The sequence below is a fragment of the Eptatretus burgeri genome, chromosome 11, assembly GCF_056783735.1.
Source record: "Eptatretus burgeri isolate ZD-2024b chromosome 11, Ebu_testis_v1, whole genome shotgun sequence".
NCBI lineage: Eukaryota > Metazoa > Chordata > Myxini > Myxiniformes > Myxinidae > Eptatretus > Eptatretus burgeri.
This window is the reverse complement of record NC_140971.1, coordinates 43473612-43491851: the sequence shown is the minus strand read 5'-3', so window position 1 is coordinate 43491851 and position 18240 is coordinate 43473612. Positions and strand designations below refer to the sequence as shown.

Here is an 18240-nt window from a genome sequence, read left to right as displayed (position 1 = left end):
ACACCCTGTCCCTGTCTGCACCAATCGAACAGTTTAATGTCTGACCAATGATCACACCCAGACGAGAAACCTCGAAGGTAAACACAGCTGTATCATTTTGTTGGCCCGAGACACAAAACATACAGTAGTAAAACCATATGTTAGTACTTGTCCAGGGTTGATCCCGTCTATCCACCAAGTCGATGCTCATGGAAGAGCTAAGACACCGAGCGGATCAAAATGCAACAGAACAAAAGGAACAGCAGAAAGAGGGGGGCAGACCAACAGTCGAGTTGAAGGACAAAATAGAGGGAGACTTGCACAAATAAGAGATATGGGGAGGAAAGTGGGGTCGGGGAGGACACATGAGGTGAAAAAAATGAACACCGAATTAAACTCCTGAAAGGAAAAGCTGGAAATTTGGAAGGAGGCGGGCTCTGGGTGGGGGTTAACGGGGGTACAAATGATCATGGGTTTGGATGGAGGATAATCTGAGGTGGTGGTGAACAGCAGTCTTGAAGATTTGGAGGGAAGAATAAGATTGAAGAAAATGTGGAAGTTGATTCCACATGTGGGAAAACAGAGGAGCGAATGAGTGGAGGTGGACAGGATTCCACGGCAGCATCCAGAACCACATTTAGTTGAAGCTTCTCCAGTTTGATTGAAACTTTCAAGTGACAAATACATTCATAAGCAGTAATTATCATTTTGCGAATGCATATTTGACCGGAATTGAACAATTAATTTGGTCTACTGGAGCCATATCCAGGCAGACACAGCTGTGCCCTGAGACACAGTGTCTCTGTAGGTGAAGGTTAAGAATTTTGAATTTGGCCATGGCACTGGCAAACAATGGCATGCCGCATTTCAAAAGGAACCCATGGGATCTTTATCATATACTAGCAAAACCTAGTGGACAGGACAATCAGCGAACGTCCCCACCAAGGAACGACATATTATAATTGATGCGACGACGACATATGCAGGAATGACAAAAAAAGCATTAGTTAATTAATTTAATTTTGCTGGATTATGTCTTTTCTTTTGTCCTTTGTTTTTCCTATTTTATAGTTGATTTTTGAAACAAAAATTGTTTAAATTTTCAAGAACAAATAAATATCTTTAAATTATTCCATAAGTTTTAATATAGATATGAGGCACGTTCAAAATGTTTTTGAAACAAGATACTCACATTGTACTAAACATACCAACGTTTTCAATCAATATCTAATATAATTTTGCGTGCCGACGGACATCGAAGCCATTACACTGGGAAAAAAATCACAGAACCGTCAGAAAGCGTCCGTAAATGAAAATATCCATAAACGAGATGGTATTCATGGAATATCTGAGCTCCTTGCACACCTGAGCACACCTGAGCACACCTGAGCTCCTTACCACATACAAAGCTTTTGTCCACAGCCTGATGGAGTAAAGCTCTCCCCTCTGGGCTGGTGCTCCCGCCTCTCACCTTTCTCGGCTTCACGCTGGAAACCAAGGCATTAATGATCATTGGTATCTCCTGTGATGAGGTTGAGTTTTTGGGTCTCTCACTCTCTCACCGCAGGCAGGTCCGTGGTCTTTCTGTCTTCTACCTTCTACCATCTCCTTTCTGGCCTCGCCCCCCACCCCATTCTGTCTGAGATCTGTCCCCCCCCCCTGCAAGGTGCTCAATGTCCACCATCAACCCCCTTCTGGTAAAACTAACAAAATCAAGAATCACTGCTCACCTGTACTCTTTCATTCCTCTTTTTTCCCACCTTTGGAACAAACTCCCACACTTTCCTCAATCCCACTCTTCCCTCCAGGTCTTCAAAACAGCCGTTCACCACCATCTCTTATCTTTCCCCATCCAAAACCACGATCTTTTAGACTCCCGCCAATCCACATCAAACCCACCTCCATCAAATTCCCTGCTTTCCTACCTGAAAGTCCCTGTACTGTTCATCTTGTTTACCCCATGTACCTGGCCCCATCCCTCTCCCTTCCACAGATCTCCTTCCCTCTCCCACCCCTCTTGTCTCCTGCTCCCCCTTGTATGTTCTGTGTTAGTTCACATACGAGCCTGGACAGTGTATACAAAAAAAAACACTGACCCAGTGCAGTCTTGAGAAGGACTTGGTGCGAGCCAACTCTTCTGGCGGTAAATTTGTAATTAAGAAACATGAAATGCAAATCAAATAGAAGACCAAATAAAATAGGTACTGCATTGGAGTCATCCGAAGGAACCCAAACAAGTAAAAAGCAACGATGAAGTCATCAGGAGGAACTTGAATCGGACTCGGGATTCAGCTGCTACTCCTCTACCCTCAAACCCATCCAGGCACAACCAAGTGAGTCTTATTCAAAAAAAAAAAAATCAAAAAGAACTCAGATTCAAAAAATTAAATAATTCTGTCTGCCAGACCATGCTTCCGATCAGGTTGAAATTGAAACCATATATTGCCCATCACAATTAGATCATCATTTTGAAGTTTCACATCAATCAAATTCCCCATCACGACCACATCATAATTTTGAACTTTCATGTCAATTGATGCAGCGGTTCAAGAGAGAGAATTAAAAAATATATAATTTCCTTCAATCCAATATGGCTGCCGCCTTACCGTCCTGTTGGAGGGGATGCTGAAGCTTTCCATACCCTCCTGGTGGGGGGAGGGATGCTAAAGATCGCCTTACCTCCTGTCAGGGTGGGGGCATGCTAAAATTAAAATGCTCTCTTTCCAATATGCAATGTTTTGACAAATTTGTCCCCTCACCTCTTATCCTCCCCAGGAGAAGTCTCATTTTTTGGACTCCATTATTTATTGTAAATAGTTCATCAGACATAATCAATAACTTTGTGTGTACATTCTTGTAATCATCTGTATTGTGTTGAGCTTAGTGCACCCATCATTTTGACGGGCTTTTCCCCTTCGTATATAGATATAGGCAGCAAGGATGGTTATGAAGGTTATGTCAGCTATTTCAATTTCAATGGAAATTCAAAAGGTCAGATATATGCCAATAATGATGTGTGATGAATTTAAACAGTGCATTTGCAGATAATTTAAATCTAACTAATCATTCTGACCTTATTCTCACGACTGGTAATCGTTCTGACTGATGAAAACCTGACAAAGAAAGTTTAAACAAATTAAAAATATGCATTTACGGTGATGAAATCTGAATGAGAATAATTCGAAATTTTCAAAATATTTCACTCATTTTAAACTCAAGATTTGCAGCGAAGCAGAAAAAAAAACAATTTTTTCTCCCACCATATACAAGCAATAAGGATAGCTGATGAGCAGGTCTCAGGATGACTGAGAGGTACATACACTCACCTCTAAGCTGTCTAGTCTTGGCTAGAATATTGGCCCAGCGATAAACTGTCATCTCGGTGGTTCACATGCAGGCAAGGCATCAATGTGTGTCCTCTCTCCGTTTTAAATACTGTTATGTTTGTGGGGTAGATGGAGGGATTTCAGAGTGAAGATAGGATTGTACAGTGTAGCATGGTCCACGGATGGGCAGAAGACAGCTCGATGTAAGTTAAGTAGGGAAAACTGTGAGCTTTAGTTGTTATGTGTCACCACACGGGGGGTGGTGCTGTGTTAACTTGCCAGGGTTTAAGGCTCGTTCCCCCCAGTATGTGACCCCCCCCCCCCCCAATGACCTTTTCCGACGTTTTTGCATTTACAAAGCCAGAAATAAAAGAATCACGTTTTTATGCCAACAACAACAGAGCCGAATGTTTCCGAGCAAGCAAAAACCCTGCCTACCTAGCTTCATACCAGCAGGCCACGCCTCCGAGGCTGATGCAAGAGTGACAAAAAGGGCAGGAGCAACAAAAAGGGCAAGTGTGACAAGAAGCACAGGAGCGACAAGAAGGGCAAGAGAGACAAGAGAAGAGAGTGGTTGGAAGGAAAGTGAGAGGAAGGACGATAGTGTGGAAACGGCAGTCAGAACAGATAGGACAAATTAGACTTAGTTTCACTTCACGTTTCATTTTCACCCTTGAGTTATTTTCATTATAAATATTTGATTTATGTTCATTAAACCATTATTTGTCAATTTACCTCTGTTCGTCTATTCGTTGTGGGTTCGAGGATAAACCCGTGTGCCTCCTTTCTTGTACATGCTGCGCAGGTTTCCGTGTCCCGCACGCCATAATCTCCAAGGATCTCGGCTGTTCGTCTTCAAGTGAAAACCGTTTGGCTATCCGTCCAGGTCGGTGTTAACCTGACTGAACACAACAACTGGGTCAGAAGTAGGATATAACCACTGTAACTGTTGTGGTCACGACAATACTGATCATCAAACAAGGAAGCAGCATATACCATTTTAAAAAGTCTTTGGCATGACTCGGCGTGGGTTTACGCCAACCTCCCAGACTCAGAGCAGACCCTCTGACCATGATGCCACCGAAACTTTGGAACATTACTTTACTGATTTTTATGATGGCTTATTGGTACGCATATTCATCTCTCAGATGTTTAGCCTGTGTTTGAATCTCAACCCAGCTATAAAATATCATCCAATGTTTCATAGGTAAGGTTATTGATCAACATGTGTGCTCTGTCCCTCAGATGGACGTTAAACTGGGAGTCTAATCTGCCGGCATGAGTGGAGGATGTTAAAGATCCCACAGGGTCCTTGCAAAGAGAAGGCGAGCATTTGCTGGTTGTTACGTGTCACCATGTTTTCCTGGCTAAATTACAAATTCCAGCCTTCACCTTCGTCGAACCTCAGGCCTGGTCAGCCAGTTTGTGAAAGACTTGAGCCAAACTTCTCTCCAACCCCACAAGAACTTGGGGATAACTGTGGCTGTTGAGAAGAAGAAAAAGTTGGCTGATGAAGGTGGTGTTATCTGACTTCCAAGCAGATGGAAGATGTCCTTGGGCAAAGTATAGGGTGAATAGAGCAGAATATTTGTGAAGTACAACATGTTGTCTTTTGTTTCAAACCGTCAGCGTAGTGATGGGTAAAAATGCCTAGTAAGTATATATAATTAAAAGAAATTGCTGGTTTTTTAACCAGTCTTCCACTGCTCTTTAGCATGTTATTCATCACTGGTAAAAGGTCAAGAAGCAGCTGACACATTTATCTTATTCATGGTGAAAAACGCCCGAATGAAAGTGATGTTGTATAATGGGTGGAAACATTCAAAGGTAGACATGGAGTAGAAAACACGTTTGAGGGCATCATTGGGTAAAGTGATGACCATACCATTTTGGGACGTGAAGGCGTGTTCTAGAAAATTAGGTAAAAGCAAGTTTTTGTTGTCGACAATATGCCGAAGCCTGCAATCCCACATGGTTCTGTTACGACATGATAACAGAGCAGGAGATTCCATCACGCCAAAGCTCAGATCCTATGGCATCCAATCTCACCGGTTTGAGGCCCTTTATGGTTCCCTGTGAAGTCAACATTTTGTCCACGATTAATATGTGTGCAAAGAGCAGTGCAATGTTGGCTCTAACACCAGCAACTCTTGTTATCTACTCCTTGTTGGATAATGGACAAAGTATATTTCTATAGCTGGGGTGATTTTGTTGAAAGGAGATCCAATGATTGTGAATGTCTTTTTTTTTTTTTTTAAACTGGAGATATTAGAAACATTCTTCAGTTGTTTCGTGTATCTTTCATTGAGCTGGGGAGAATTTACTCATTAAAACACCCTCGTACATTCATTTATATCTCTGCTAGACTTGAGTTCCTTAATGTTGACGAGCAATTTGAGATTGGTCTTTTGAGCAAGTGTGTTTGACTTTACATTATGACCTTCAAATATTTCTGCTTGAAGTCAGCCAGATGTACAAAACCAATAATTATGCAACCTTTTTTGAAACCCATGTGATCATTGCCTTGTGATATGACATACAATCCACCTAACAAAGGAGAAAAGTAATTAAAAAGGATTGATAGATATCCACAATCAGGGAGACCCCTACGAGGCAGTATAATTCGACCACTACACCAAGGACCAACTGACATTGTCATTATCATTACCACTGGTTCATTGGAGATACTGTCACAAGCTCCCTGGAAACACATTGCAACTAGTCTCTTACATTTTCACTGGTTCCTTGGAGGAGTGGACATTGTCAATGCCATGGTCTCCTTGGAAACTGTCACTGGCTTATTGGATACATACATTATCACCGACTCCTTGGAGTAGTGGACATTGTCATTGCCACTGGCTGCTTGGAGTGGAGGCCATTGTCATTGTCACGACAGGCTCTGTTGAGTGCGGTAGTGGTCGGTGATACTACTTTGCAGAGGTCACTTCCTGATTGTGTATGTCAATCAATGTCTTTTTCATTCCTTCCCTGTTTTTCTTATCAGTTAGTTTGAGGGATTTTAGGTGGAGCTACCTTGAAATAGGTACGTAGGTAAAGCATTTTAGTGCTTGCCCCAATTTGCAGGAATATTTGAAGAGATGAGCTTCCAGTTAGCCAAGTTTTTGAGCCACTCTAATCTCTTTAGTTCAATGTGTAGTTTGATCACACGTTTCAGGTTATGTGTTATCCTATTTAATCTCTCATGCAGCATTGAAAATTTGCTCTAAAACTCAGCGAGAAACACTATTTAAACAGGACAATGTGGGTGTCATTCGTGTAATAAATGGTGAGGTTGGCTCCCATTACATATGGATTTGTTTCAATCCATTGAAGGCATAAAAAGTTGATAAATAATTAGAGCATCAAGAGCGGAGGGTGGGGAGGGGTGAGAGGAGGGGGTAGGGGGGAGGAATGGCACATGGCAAAAAAGTTAGTGTTCACGAATTCCAGCATGCTCCACATTATTCCCTTTGAAACGAAATGCATTCAAAATATCCTTGGAACAAGATAGTCACAATAGTACAACAAACGTCACCGTTTCAAAGTTATAATTATACAAATGGGATGATATGTAGTTAGTTTGGGAATATTTGTCTTCCAGTGCTTTACCGACCAATGAACACATTTAAAAATAAATAATGTAGCCATTTCTTGAGCTATTCTGTGTATCTTGTGAGAAATTTTTGAATGGCCATTGTATCTACTATTTTCTGTTCTCCAAGGGTTGCCATTGGGCATTAGTGTAGTACATATATATATATATATATATATATATATATATATATATATATATATATATATATATATATATATATATACACATATACATATATATATATATATATATATATATATATATATATATATATATATATATATATATATATATTGTTATGGATTCAGCGGTGGTGGGATTCAGACGATGGCATCAATCACTGTCCGTAACCAGTTTGGGTTTTCGCACCCTACTCTCGACAGCCAAATGTTACAGATTTGGCGCCACACTCACCACTGCCATCTCCGGGGTTACAGCGCCGGCTGGTTCGGCACAATTCTCGGGTTACGCGTCTCCAACCACGATACCAAAATACACCTGTACCTTGCCAGCTGGGGGAATGGACCCCGGATACAGACTGGTTTTGTCAGAGACCGAGCGGAGTCTACCAGTCTGTAACCATTTTCGTTTTTATATCCTAATCGAGCGGATCGTTCCTCGACGCGGCACAAATTAATTCAAAGCGGCAACTTCATGCGAATCAGCCAGATTTATTGGGGACATTCGGGGAATACGACACAAGCAAATCATTCACGACAATGTTATAATTATTCTATAACCCGTTCTTAACTAGGGAGCTACGGATTATGGGTTTCGAAGGGGGACTCTAATGAGATAAGCCTTAAACGACATGCAGACAAGACAATAGACAGCATGCAGACAAGACACAGAGTACTTGGTGATGTTTCATGGACGAGAGGAAAGTGTCAAAAGCACGAATGTGGCTCGTGACAAGCCGATGTCCACGGATTCGAGCCCCAAGCTCGAGCACACCGCGTGGCAAGATGGCGGTGCCATACTCTTCCTTTTCAAGGCACCGCTTGCGCATGCCCTCCTCAGCGCGTTCTGACCCCGCGCAATGTCGATGGCACAAGACCCTCAGATCGATGGTGGGTCTCAGCTGGTTTCTCACAAGGTCCAGCATACAAGTCCAGGCCTGGCCTGTTCACCAGACAAGGCCAAATCGGGGTGTTGGGCTCCGCAGGCTGGGTCCATGGGATTTCAAGACGTCGTCGAGCCATGAGGTGAGTAGGGACAGTCAGAGGCTCCGTCACTGGACTCCGGATGAACCTGTCGATGTCTCCTCACGAAAGCCGATTGCACCCCACCTCGGCGCTTAGTTTCCCCACTGCCGATCGCAGACTCGTCGCGCTCACTTTCAGCTTTTCTCCGGGTAGATTCAACACTGCCTTTCCTTATTCGACGCAGATTGCAGCCTCTCACTAGTCGTTTCTATACAGCAGAAGTCCTCACTCGACCCTCAGGTTCAGTTCCTCCTACTGCTGATCACACCACACTTTGGCGCTTTCGTCGCAGATCCACACTGCCTTTCCTTCGTTCGCTTGCCTCGAAGCCCACTGGCTCCTCCCCTTAGTTTCACTTCCTTCTCTAGGCCACTCCCTCTCAGCCGACTGGACGGGGCCTCATCCAGAGAGAGGAAGGAAGAAGAAGAAGCTCTCCGTCCACCACCACTGCACGAACAATAAACATCCTCTTGCACCTCTCGACACATGTAACGTCCATTCACCGAACAACCTGGCTAAGCATTCATTTAATGGGGTATCTGGGCTAATCCTATATTTAATAACCCACGAAGGGCCATTTCCGCAACAATATATATGCAATATATATATATATATATATATATATATATATATATATATATATATATATATACATATACAGTGTATATATATATATATATATATATATATATATATATATATATATATATATATATATACATATACAGTGTATATATATATATATATATATATATATATATATATATATATATATATATATATACATATACAGTGTATATATATATATATATATATATATATATATATATATATATATATATATACATATACAGTGTATATATATATATATATATATATATATATATATATATATATATATATATATATATATATATATATATATATATATATATATATATATATACATACACACACACACACACACACACACACACACACACACACACACACACACACACACACACACACACACACACACACGTGTTTATTTCAATAGTAATGTGCTTCTTTATGGCTACCGTCAATCTTCCTCGATATTTTCTCGAAGCTCGGGGTCCGAACTGCCCCTCCCCCCCCCCCCCTTTCTCTTTGCCCTTGATTTCCATGATCGCGGTTTCAACGATCGCGGAATTTTCCAGGAAATGATCCCCACGATATTGGAGGATTTCTTGTACTCTATTACAGAGTGAAATTGCCTTTCCAGCAGGAGTTGGGGCAGGAATATATAATTTTGTTCATGGTGCCAGTGATAACTCGCCGAGTTTTCGTGAAGGACATCGTGGAATTTCTAACGTCCACCAACTAATACCAGCAGCAAGACGCCAATTTAACGTCTATCCGATGGTCGACACACACATTGACGAATCATTGCACCTGTGAAATACCGGGATGACAGTTCATTGCTTGGTCGGGATTCAAACCCAGGCCTTAGAGGCGAGTGTATGTACGTGTAGGTCTTCACCATACTACCAATATTGTGTGTGTGTGTGTGTGTGTGTGTGTGTGTAAATATATATATATATATATATATATATATATATATATATATATATGTATATATATATATATATATATATATATATATATATATATATATATGTATATATATACCCTTCCCCGCTCTCCCTTCCCCGTGTATATACACTACCGGTCAGAAGTTTTAAAACACCCCCATTTTTCCAGTTTTTACAGGAATTTAAGCAGTTATGTCTGGTGTTGGCGCAGTGGTTAGGCCTTTTAATGCCTGGTGTTGGTGCAGTGGTTAGGGCAGCGGCTTGGGATCCAAAAGGTCCTGAGTTCAAGCCCCGTTGGGCCACTGAATTAATACACCAGGGGGTTGACTCAGCCTGTCATCCTTCCGAGGTCGGCGAAATGAGTACCAGTATACTGGGCCGGTGTATACCCCGGTTAAAATAGGTTTACCATATCCCTGTGTCGTAAGAGGCGACCAGGGTTGCGTCAGGAAGGGCATCCGGCGAAAAACGTACCAAATCACTATGCGGATCATACGGATGATCCGCTGTGGCGACCCCTAACAGGAGCAGCCGAAAGAAGAAGAAGAAGACAGGAATTTAAGCAGTTCAAGTCCAGTGAATAACCTGAAATGGTACAAAGCTAAGCGGTAAACTGCCAGAGGTTAAAAAATGTTTAGGTTACCAAAAACTGAAAAATAATGTAAATTTCAGAGTTGTTAAAAAAGGCCCTTTTCAAGGAACAAGTAATGGGTTAGCATCTGCAGCTGTTCTGCAGCAATGGAAGTAAATTAAGCCTTGAAAGTTGATGCAAACAATTCCCACACGTGTCCCAACTTTTGTTGATTAGTTACAAACCCTCTGTCTCCATAAAAGCAGTGTTGGAACAGACTGTGTTGCTACACCCTCTGAAGCATTATTTGGACAATATTGCACTGCAGGAAGTAGTATATTGCAATCACAATGGCGAGAAAAAGATTGTTAACAAAGGAAGACAGACAGACCATAATAACCCTAAAAAGTGCAGGTCATTCCTTTTGAGAAATTGCAAAGAAGCCAAAGTGTCAGTGAGTACAGTTTGCTACACCATCAAAAGGCACTTGGAAACTGGTGGAAACTCTGACAGGAAGAGGTCTGGCAGACCCAAAGCCACAACACAATCAGAAGACAAGTTTCTGAGAGGCAACAGTTTGTGTGAAAGGCAGCTCACAGGACAGCAGCTTCAAGCACAGGTTAACACTGGTCAAAGTAAGGAAGTCTCAGTTTCAACTGTGATGAGAGGATTTCAAGCTGCAGGTTTGATAGGTCGAGTGGCAGGAAGAAAGCCATTGCTGATATGGTAAAATAAGAAAAAGGCGCTGGCCATGAAGCACCGCCAGTGGAGTACTGAAAACTGGAAGAAGGTCTTATGCACCGATTAATCAAAATTTTAAATCTTCGGTTCATCACGCAGGGTTTTTTACGCCGTCAAGTAGGGGAAAGGATGGTTCCTCAGTGTGTGACACCAACTGTCAGACATGGAGAAGGAAACGTGATGATCTGGGGCTCTTTTGCTGGATCTAGAGTCGGCGGCTTGCACAGAGTGACTGGCACCCTGAACCAAAAAGGGCGACCACAGCATTTTGCAGCGCCATGCAATACCCTCTGGTCCATGCCGAGTTGGTCAGGAGTTCATCCTACAGCAAGATAACGACCCAAAACATACCTCTAGGCTACGTCAGCGCTACCTCAGAAGAAAAGAACAAGATAGTTGGCTTCAAGTCATGGAATGGCCAGCACAGTCTCCAGACTTAAACCCCATCGAGCTGGTTTGGGATGAACTTGAAAGAAGGTTGAAAGCAAAGCAACCTACAAGTGCAACACATTTGTGGGAACTTCTGCAATAGTGTTGGGAAGAACTTTCTGAACAATATTTGATTTCCATTGTAGAAAGAATGCCACGAGTATGTTCGGCTGTTTTATCCGCAAAAGGTGGCTACTTTGACGAGTCAAAAATTTAGATCAAATTTTGTTCAACAAAACGATTCCATGATTTCTTTATTTTATTAACCTCCGTCATCTTCGAAGATGGATGGAGGTTACTTTTTCACCCCTTTCTGTTTGTTTGTTTGTTTGTTTGTGAACAGTATTAGGGAAAAACTCCTCGACGGATTTCGACGAAACTTGGTGGGGGGGGGGTTAGGTATGGTCCAAGGATCATGCCATTAAATTTTGGATTTGTTACCACCCCCCCTCCAAAAAAAAAATTGTTAGAGAAAAAAAATTTTTTTTTTTTGCATTTGTATATGTTTTCAGTGATTTCCAACCCCCCCAATTTTTTTTTACCCCCCCCCAAAAAAGAATTTTTTTTGCATTTCTACATGTTTTAAGTGATTTCCAACACCCCCCCCCCAAAAAAAAATTTGTTACTCCCACCCCAAAAAAAATTGTTAGAGAATTTTTTTTTTTTTGCATTTCTACATGTTTTAAGTGATTTCCAACCCCCCCCCCCCAAAAAAAAAGTTACCCCCACCCCAAAATTTTATTTTTTTGCATTTCTACATGTTTTAAGTGATTTCCAACCCCCAAAAAAAATTGTTACCCCCACCCCCAAAATTTTTTTTTTTTGCATTTCTACATGTTTTAAGTGATTTCCACCCCCCCCCAAAAAAAATTGTCAGAGAAAAAAATTTTGCAACTTTTTTTTCAACAAAATTTCGATTTTTATTTTTACATGTTTTAAGTGATTTCCAACCCTCCCCCCCAAAAAAAAAATGTTGGAGAAAAGAACTATAATTGTCAGCACTGTTGACATCATATTTAATGAATAAGATATAAGGTTCACTTGAGTGACCCAGCAGTATTGGCGACGGAGGTTTTGCACTCTCCCGAGTGCTCCCCCTCAAGTTTTAATCTGCAATTGTTTTTTTTGTTCTGTGCTTTAATTTCAGAGTACATTGAAACATTGAACTGCTTAAATTTCAGCAAAAACTGGAAAAATGGGGGTGTTCTAAAACTTTTGACTGGTAGTATATATATATATATATATATATATATATATATATATATATATATATATATATATATATATATATATATATATATATATATATATATATATATATATATATATATATATATATATATATATATATATATATATATATATATATATATATATATATATATATATATATATATATATATATATATATATACATATATATATATATATATACATATATATATATATACATATATATATATATATATATATATGTATATATATATATATGCTCCCCTACCATGTAGACTCACTTACTGTTTCTACTAGATTACGAACATACATCACTTACCGCACAAATGCGGTTTACTGCCTGTGCGCAGTCCCCACGGACGACAGGATGGTCGAAGCGACCCCATTATTTAAAAGCAGCGCAACCCTCGTCTTGATCGACGTTGGTTCCAAAAGGGAGACCACGACCCACGTCCACCGCACCATTAAACCGACCACGACTCGAGTTTCACGACCTCGTATATCGAGCCTGGGGGATTTATTTGGCCTGGGAATTCGGCGCTTCCATCTCCCGGAGAAATCCAGAGCCGTGGACCGGAATGGCGGGAAAAGCCACGTGGGTTTGACTCCCATCCAGACTGAACTGCCTTCCCATCAGCGATGCTCCATGCGCTCGGGGATAATATCGCACGGCAGCACCTGAAGGCTATAATCACGTGTTACCGGTAGAACAACCACTTCCAGGAATTCCTGTTTAAAGTCTCATGAGCTGATGAATCATGATTATCGATCCCTTGGATGATTGAAACGGCCATAGGATGAACGGTGCCGTGCAGGTAGAAACAGGTCAATGAGGTTTGGAGCTTGTCACATGTTCACGGTTGAATGTAAACATCCTGTGATTGCTCATTTAGGATCACTCATGTGCAAGACGCCGGTTGAGGATGTTCATCGCTATGTGTAGTTTCCCCCCCCCTAATTAATTTGCCTAATTAATGTTGTCCGTTGATCGTCCACGATTTGTGGCGGCTTTGGGTCCAGGATGGAAATCACTCTTGTGCAGTTCTGAGTTCTGCCAAAGTGCGCACACCGATTGAAGATGTCACGGGGTCCTCTCCACGGATCCTCCCATCCGTGTCCTGGTCACGGCGTCCTCCCCAGGGATCCTCCCATCCGTGTCCTGGTCACGGCGTCCTCCCCAGGGATCCTCCCATCCGTGTCCTGGTCACGGCATGAATGGAGCGCGCGACCGATGAATGACGGCGATCGCAGGGGCCGCGGGTGGAGCTCGTGGGAACAGAATATCAATGATGCATCGTCGGTCGTGGGTGGAAAGAAGAAACGAGTGACGTCAGCAATGAGAACTTGATTGGCGATAAATGGGTTATCATGTTTTTATTTTTTTTTTAAGCAGAGCGGAAGAGTAAGAGAAGAGCGACGATCGAGGGTGGAGGGACGAATGGCCGGGTTGGGCCGGGCGGGCAAGGCGGGGCCAATCTGGGCTTATAAACAGTGCCGGGGGTCGGCGGCGGCCGTGGTGGTGAATTGGTTGTGAAGTGTGAACGCGCTCGGGTAGTGCGGAGCAGGAAACCCCTCCTCCCCTCCTCCCCCACCCCCCACCACCACCCCGCGATCTCGCACTGGGCCAGACCCGCGATCTGCGATGTCCCTGCTCTGTGTGCGAGGTGAGTATCTGCGACGCGCTCGTCACGTGACACCGTGGTGCTGCCAAACCTCACCCGGCTCAACGTCACGACATTCGGCACAAGTGGGTCGGGCGAGCAAACCGGGTACCGCCGCTCACTGAGACGTTCCATGCGAAGCCGGGTATCCTACCTGCGTTGGTGCGTCGTGCACGGACAGGTCGGGCGTGTTTTGCCGAGATTCGGGTGTTGCCAAAGCTGGGAGGTCGCGGTGTCGTTGAACACAGCTGAGCCACCTCGCTCGCATCGCTCAAGTTTGCTTTGAATGATCAGTCAATAATCACCTTACGTGAGCTTAGAGCACGACCCCTCAACCTGGAAGAACATCTTCGCCAACACACCCAGTCTTCCTCCCTCGGTGCCCCTCCATTCCCACCTGCATGATTGCTCCTCCACACGTTCCTCTCATGATGGAAACTCCACAACTGCCTCTCACAACTGGTCCTTCCCCCGCGTGGGCCCCTCCCACACAACTGCTTCCCCCCCCCCACGTGGGCCCCTCCCACACAACTGCTTTCTCCCCCACGTGTGTCCCTCCCGCACAACTGCTTCCCCCCCGCGTGGGCCCCTCCCACACAACTGCTTTCTCCCCCACGTGTGTCCCTCCCGCACAACTGCTTCCCCCCCGCGTGGGCCCCTCCCACACCACTGCTTCCCCCCGCGTGGGCCCCTCCCACACCACTGCTTCCCCCCCACGTGGGCCCTTCCCACACAACTGCTCCCCCTCACGTGTCCCTCCCGCACAACTGCTTCCCCCCCACGTGGGCCCCTCCCACACTGCTTCCCCCCACGTGGGCCCTTCCCACACAACTGCTCCCCCCTCACGTGTCCCTCCCGCACAACTGCTTCCCCCCGCGTGGGCCCCTCCCACACTGCTTCCCCCCACGTGGGCCCTTCCCACACAACTGTTCCCCCCACGTGTGTCCCTCCCGCACGGCTGCTTCCCTCCCCGCATGCCGCTCCCACACACCTGCCCCCGCCACGTGGGCCCCTCCCACACAACTGCTCCCCCTCCCACGTGTGCCCCTCCCGCACGGCTGCTTCCCTCCCCGCATGCCCCTACCACACACCTGCCCCCCCCACGTGGGCCCCTCCCACACAACTGCTCCCCCCCCCACGTGTGCCCCTCCTGCACTGCTGCTTCCCTCCCCGCATGATTTCCCGCACAGCTGCTTCCCCCTCCCCCCGTGTGTGTGCTCCTCCCACGCGGCTCCTTCCCCCCCCCGCATGCCCCTCCCACAGAGCTGCTTCTCCAACCCCCACGTGTTCTCACAAACAGCTGCTCCCCCACCTCCACCCCCCATGTGCCCCTCACGCACAGCTGCTCCCTCTACCCCACGTCCCGTCACGCACAGCTGCTCCCCTCACGACTGCCCATGCCCGCGTCCCTCTCACGGCTGCCCACGCCCATGGTCCCTCTCGCGGCTGCCCACGCCCACGTCCCTCTCGCGGCTGCTCACGCCCACGTCCCTCTCGCGGCTGCCCACGCCCACGTCCCTCTCGCGGCTGCCCACGCCCACGTCCCTCTCGCAGCTGCCCACGCCCACGTCCCTCTCGCGGCTGCCCATGCCCACGTCCCTCTCGCGGCTGCCCATGCCCACGTCCCTCTCGCGGCTGCCCAGGCCCACGTCCCTCTCGCGGCTGCTCACGTCCCTCTCGCGACTGCCCACGCCCACGTCCCTCTCGCGGCTGCCCACGCCCACGTCCCTCTCGCGACTGCCCACGCCCACGTTCCTCTCGCGGCTGCTCACGTCCCTCTCGCGGCTGCCCACGCCCACGTCCCTCTCGCGGCTGCCCACGCCCACGTCCCTCTCGCGGCTGCCCACGCCCACGTCCCTCTCGCGGCTGCCCACGCCCACGTCCCTCTCGCGGCTGCCCACGCCCACGTCCCTCTCGCGGCTGCCCACGCCCACGTCCCTCTTGCGGCTGCCCACGCCCACGTCCCTCTCGCGACTGCCCACGCCCACGTCCCTCTCGCGGCTGCTCACGTCCCTCTCGCGGCTGCTCACGTCCCTCTCGCGGCTGCCCACGCCCACGTCCCTCTCGCGGCTGCCCACGCCCACGTCCCTCTCGCGGCTGCCCACGCCCACGTCCTTCTCGCGGCTGCCCACGCCCACGTCCCTCTCGCGGCTGCCCACGCCCACGTTCCTCTCGCGGCTGCTCACGGACCTCTCGCGGCTGCCCACGGACCTCTCGCGGCTGCCCACTCCCACGTCCCTCTCGCGGCTGCCCACGCTCACGTCCCTCTCGCGGCTGCCCACGCTCACGTCCCTCTCGCGGCTGCCCACGCCCGCGTCCTCTCGCGGCTGCCCACGCCCGCGTCCCTCTCGCGGCTGCCCACGCCCGCGTCCCTCTCGCGGCTGCCCACGCCCACGTCCCTCTCGCGGCTGCCCACGCCCACGTCCCTCTCGCGGCTGCCCACGCCCGCGTCCCTCTCGCGGCTGCCCACGCCCGCATCCCTTTCGCGGCTGCCCACGCCCACGTCCCTCTCGCGGCTGCCCACGCCCACGTCCCTCTCGCGGCTGCCCACGCCCACGTCCCTCTCGCGGCTGCCCACGCCCACGTCCCTCTCGCGGCTGCCCACGCCCACGTCCCTCTCGCGGCTGCCCACGCCCACGTCCCTCTCGCGGCTGCCCACGTCCCTCTCGCGGCTGCCCACGCCCACGTCCCTCTCGCGGCTGCCCACGCCCACGTCCCTCTCGCGGCTGCCCACGCCCGCGTCCCTCTCGCGGCTGCCCACGCCCGCGTCCCTCTCGCGGCTGCCCACGCCCGCGTCCCTCTCGCGGCTGCCCACGCCCGCGTCCCTCTCGCGGCTGCCCACGCCCGCGTCCCTCTCGCGGCTGCCCACGCCCGCGTCCCTCTCGCGGCTGCCCACGCCCGCGTCCCTCTCGCGGCTGCCCACGCCCGCGTCCCTCTCGCGGCTGCCCACGCCCGCGTCCCTCTCGCGGCTGCCCACGCCCACGTCCCTCTCGCGGCTGCTCACGTCCCTCTCGCGGCTGCTCACGTCCCTCTCGCGGCTGCCCACGCCGACGTCCCTCTCGCGGCTGCCCACGCCCGCGTCCCTCTCGCGGCTGCCCACGCCCGCGTCCCTCTCGCGGCTGCCCACGCCCGCGTCCCTCTCGCGGCTGCCCACGCCCGCGTCCCTCTCGCGGCTGCCCACGCCCGCGTCCCTCTCGCGGCTGCCCACGCCCACGTCCCTCGCATGCCTGCACCTCCCCATGCGCCTCTTCACCCCACTCCACATCCCCCTTCCATTCCTCAACCTCATCGGATGGCTACCTCTCCCTTGCTCTCTCTCTCTCTCTTTCCCCCTTTTATTTTGTTTGAAGAGCTGTCTTGTATTGGGAGAGTTTGGCTGGTGGTTCTATGTATAATTTTCTGCCATGGGGTTGTTCGACATGTTGAGGGGTTTGAATTCCCCGTTGTGAACTGGGAGAGGAAAGGAGTTCTCCAGCTTTTGTGGAGGTGCTGGGTGCAGTTTCAGCTCGGTGTGCCTGTGACGGAGTCTGGTTGGTGGGAAGCTCTGGTGTGTGTTCATGAATGATTGGTTGGAAAGCAGAGAATCAGTAAGGGGAGGGGTGGGGGTGGTGTGGTTGGTGGGGTGGTGCGCGGTTGTTTGGGGGGGGGGTCGTTTGGAGTCGAGTGGAGGAGCAGGTAGTCAGGATGGAGACGGCATGATTATGAATCTCAATCATGTCTTGCTTTTCCATGATTTGTTTCCTGCCAGGGTTAGCAGCATCGTGGTCTGGATTCTAACATTTGAGCAAAGTGACCATATTTGCATTGCTCGGTGCAGTGTAAATCCATTACAGGGAGGAGGAATAGACAAGAAGTGTAGACGTATCTTACTACGTTTTAAAAATAATTTTCCCAACCATTCCATCTCGTGTGTGTGTGTGTGTGTGTGTGTGTGTGTGTGTGTG

General features: G+C 47.7%; 2 protein-coding genes across 6 annotated transcripts in view; one reads left to right on the top strand and one right to left on the bottom strand.

Moving 5' to 3' along the window:
- LOC147016962 (uncharacterized) overlaps nucleotides 1-14789 on the bottom strand; it is a 51586-nt gene extending 36797 nt beyond the window's left edge. For 2 of the 4 annotated variants that reach the window (XR_015049266.1, XR_015049267.1), the window contains exon 1: nucleotides 4041-7021. Coding sequence is in view for 2 of the 4 variants with exons in the window: in XM_085846265.1 (XP_085702391.1) it covers nucleotides 4041-4132 (92 nt within the window). In the remaining 2 variants the exon portion in view is untranslated. Of the gene's footprint in view, nucleotides 1-4040; nucleotides 7022-14693 lie in introns of those variants that run through there. The other 2 variants (XM_085846265.1, XM_085846264.1) reach the window with 2 other exon arrangements.
- Nucleotides 13901-18240, top strand: part of UNC13B (unc-13 homolog B) — a 353113-nt gene continuing 348773 nt past the window's right edge. The window contains exon 1 of one of the 2 annotated variants that reach the window (XM_085846260.1): nucleotides 13901-14299. In XM_085846260.1, coding sequence (XP_085702386.1) covers nucleotides 14278-14299 — 22 coding nt within the window. In that variant the 5' untranslated portion in view covers nucleotides 13901-14277. The remainder of the gene's footprint in view (nucleotides 14300-18240) is intronic. The other variant, XM_085846261.1, reaches the window with a different exon arrangement.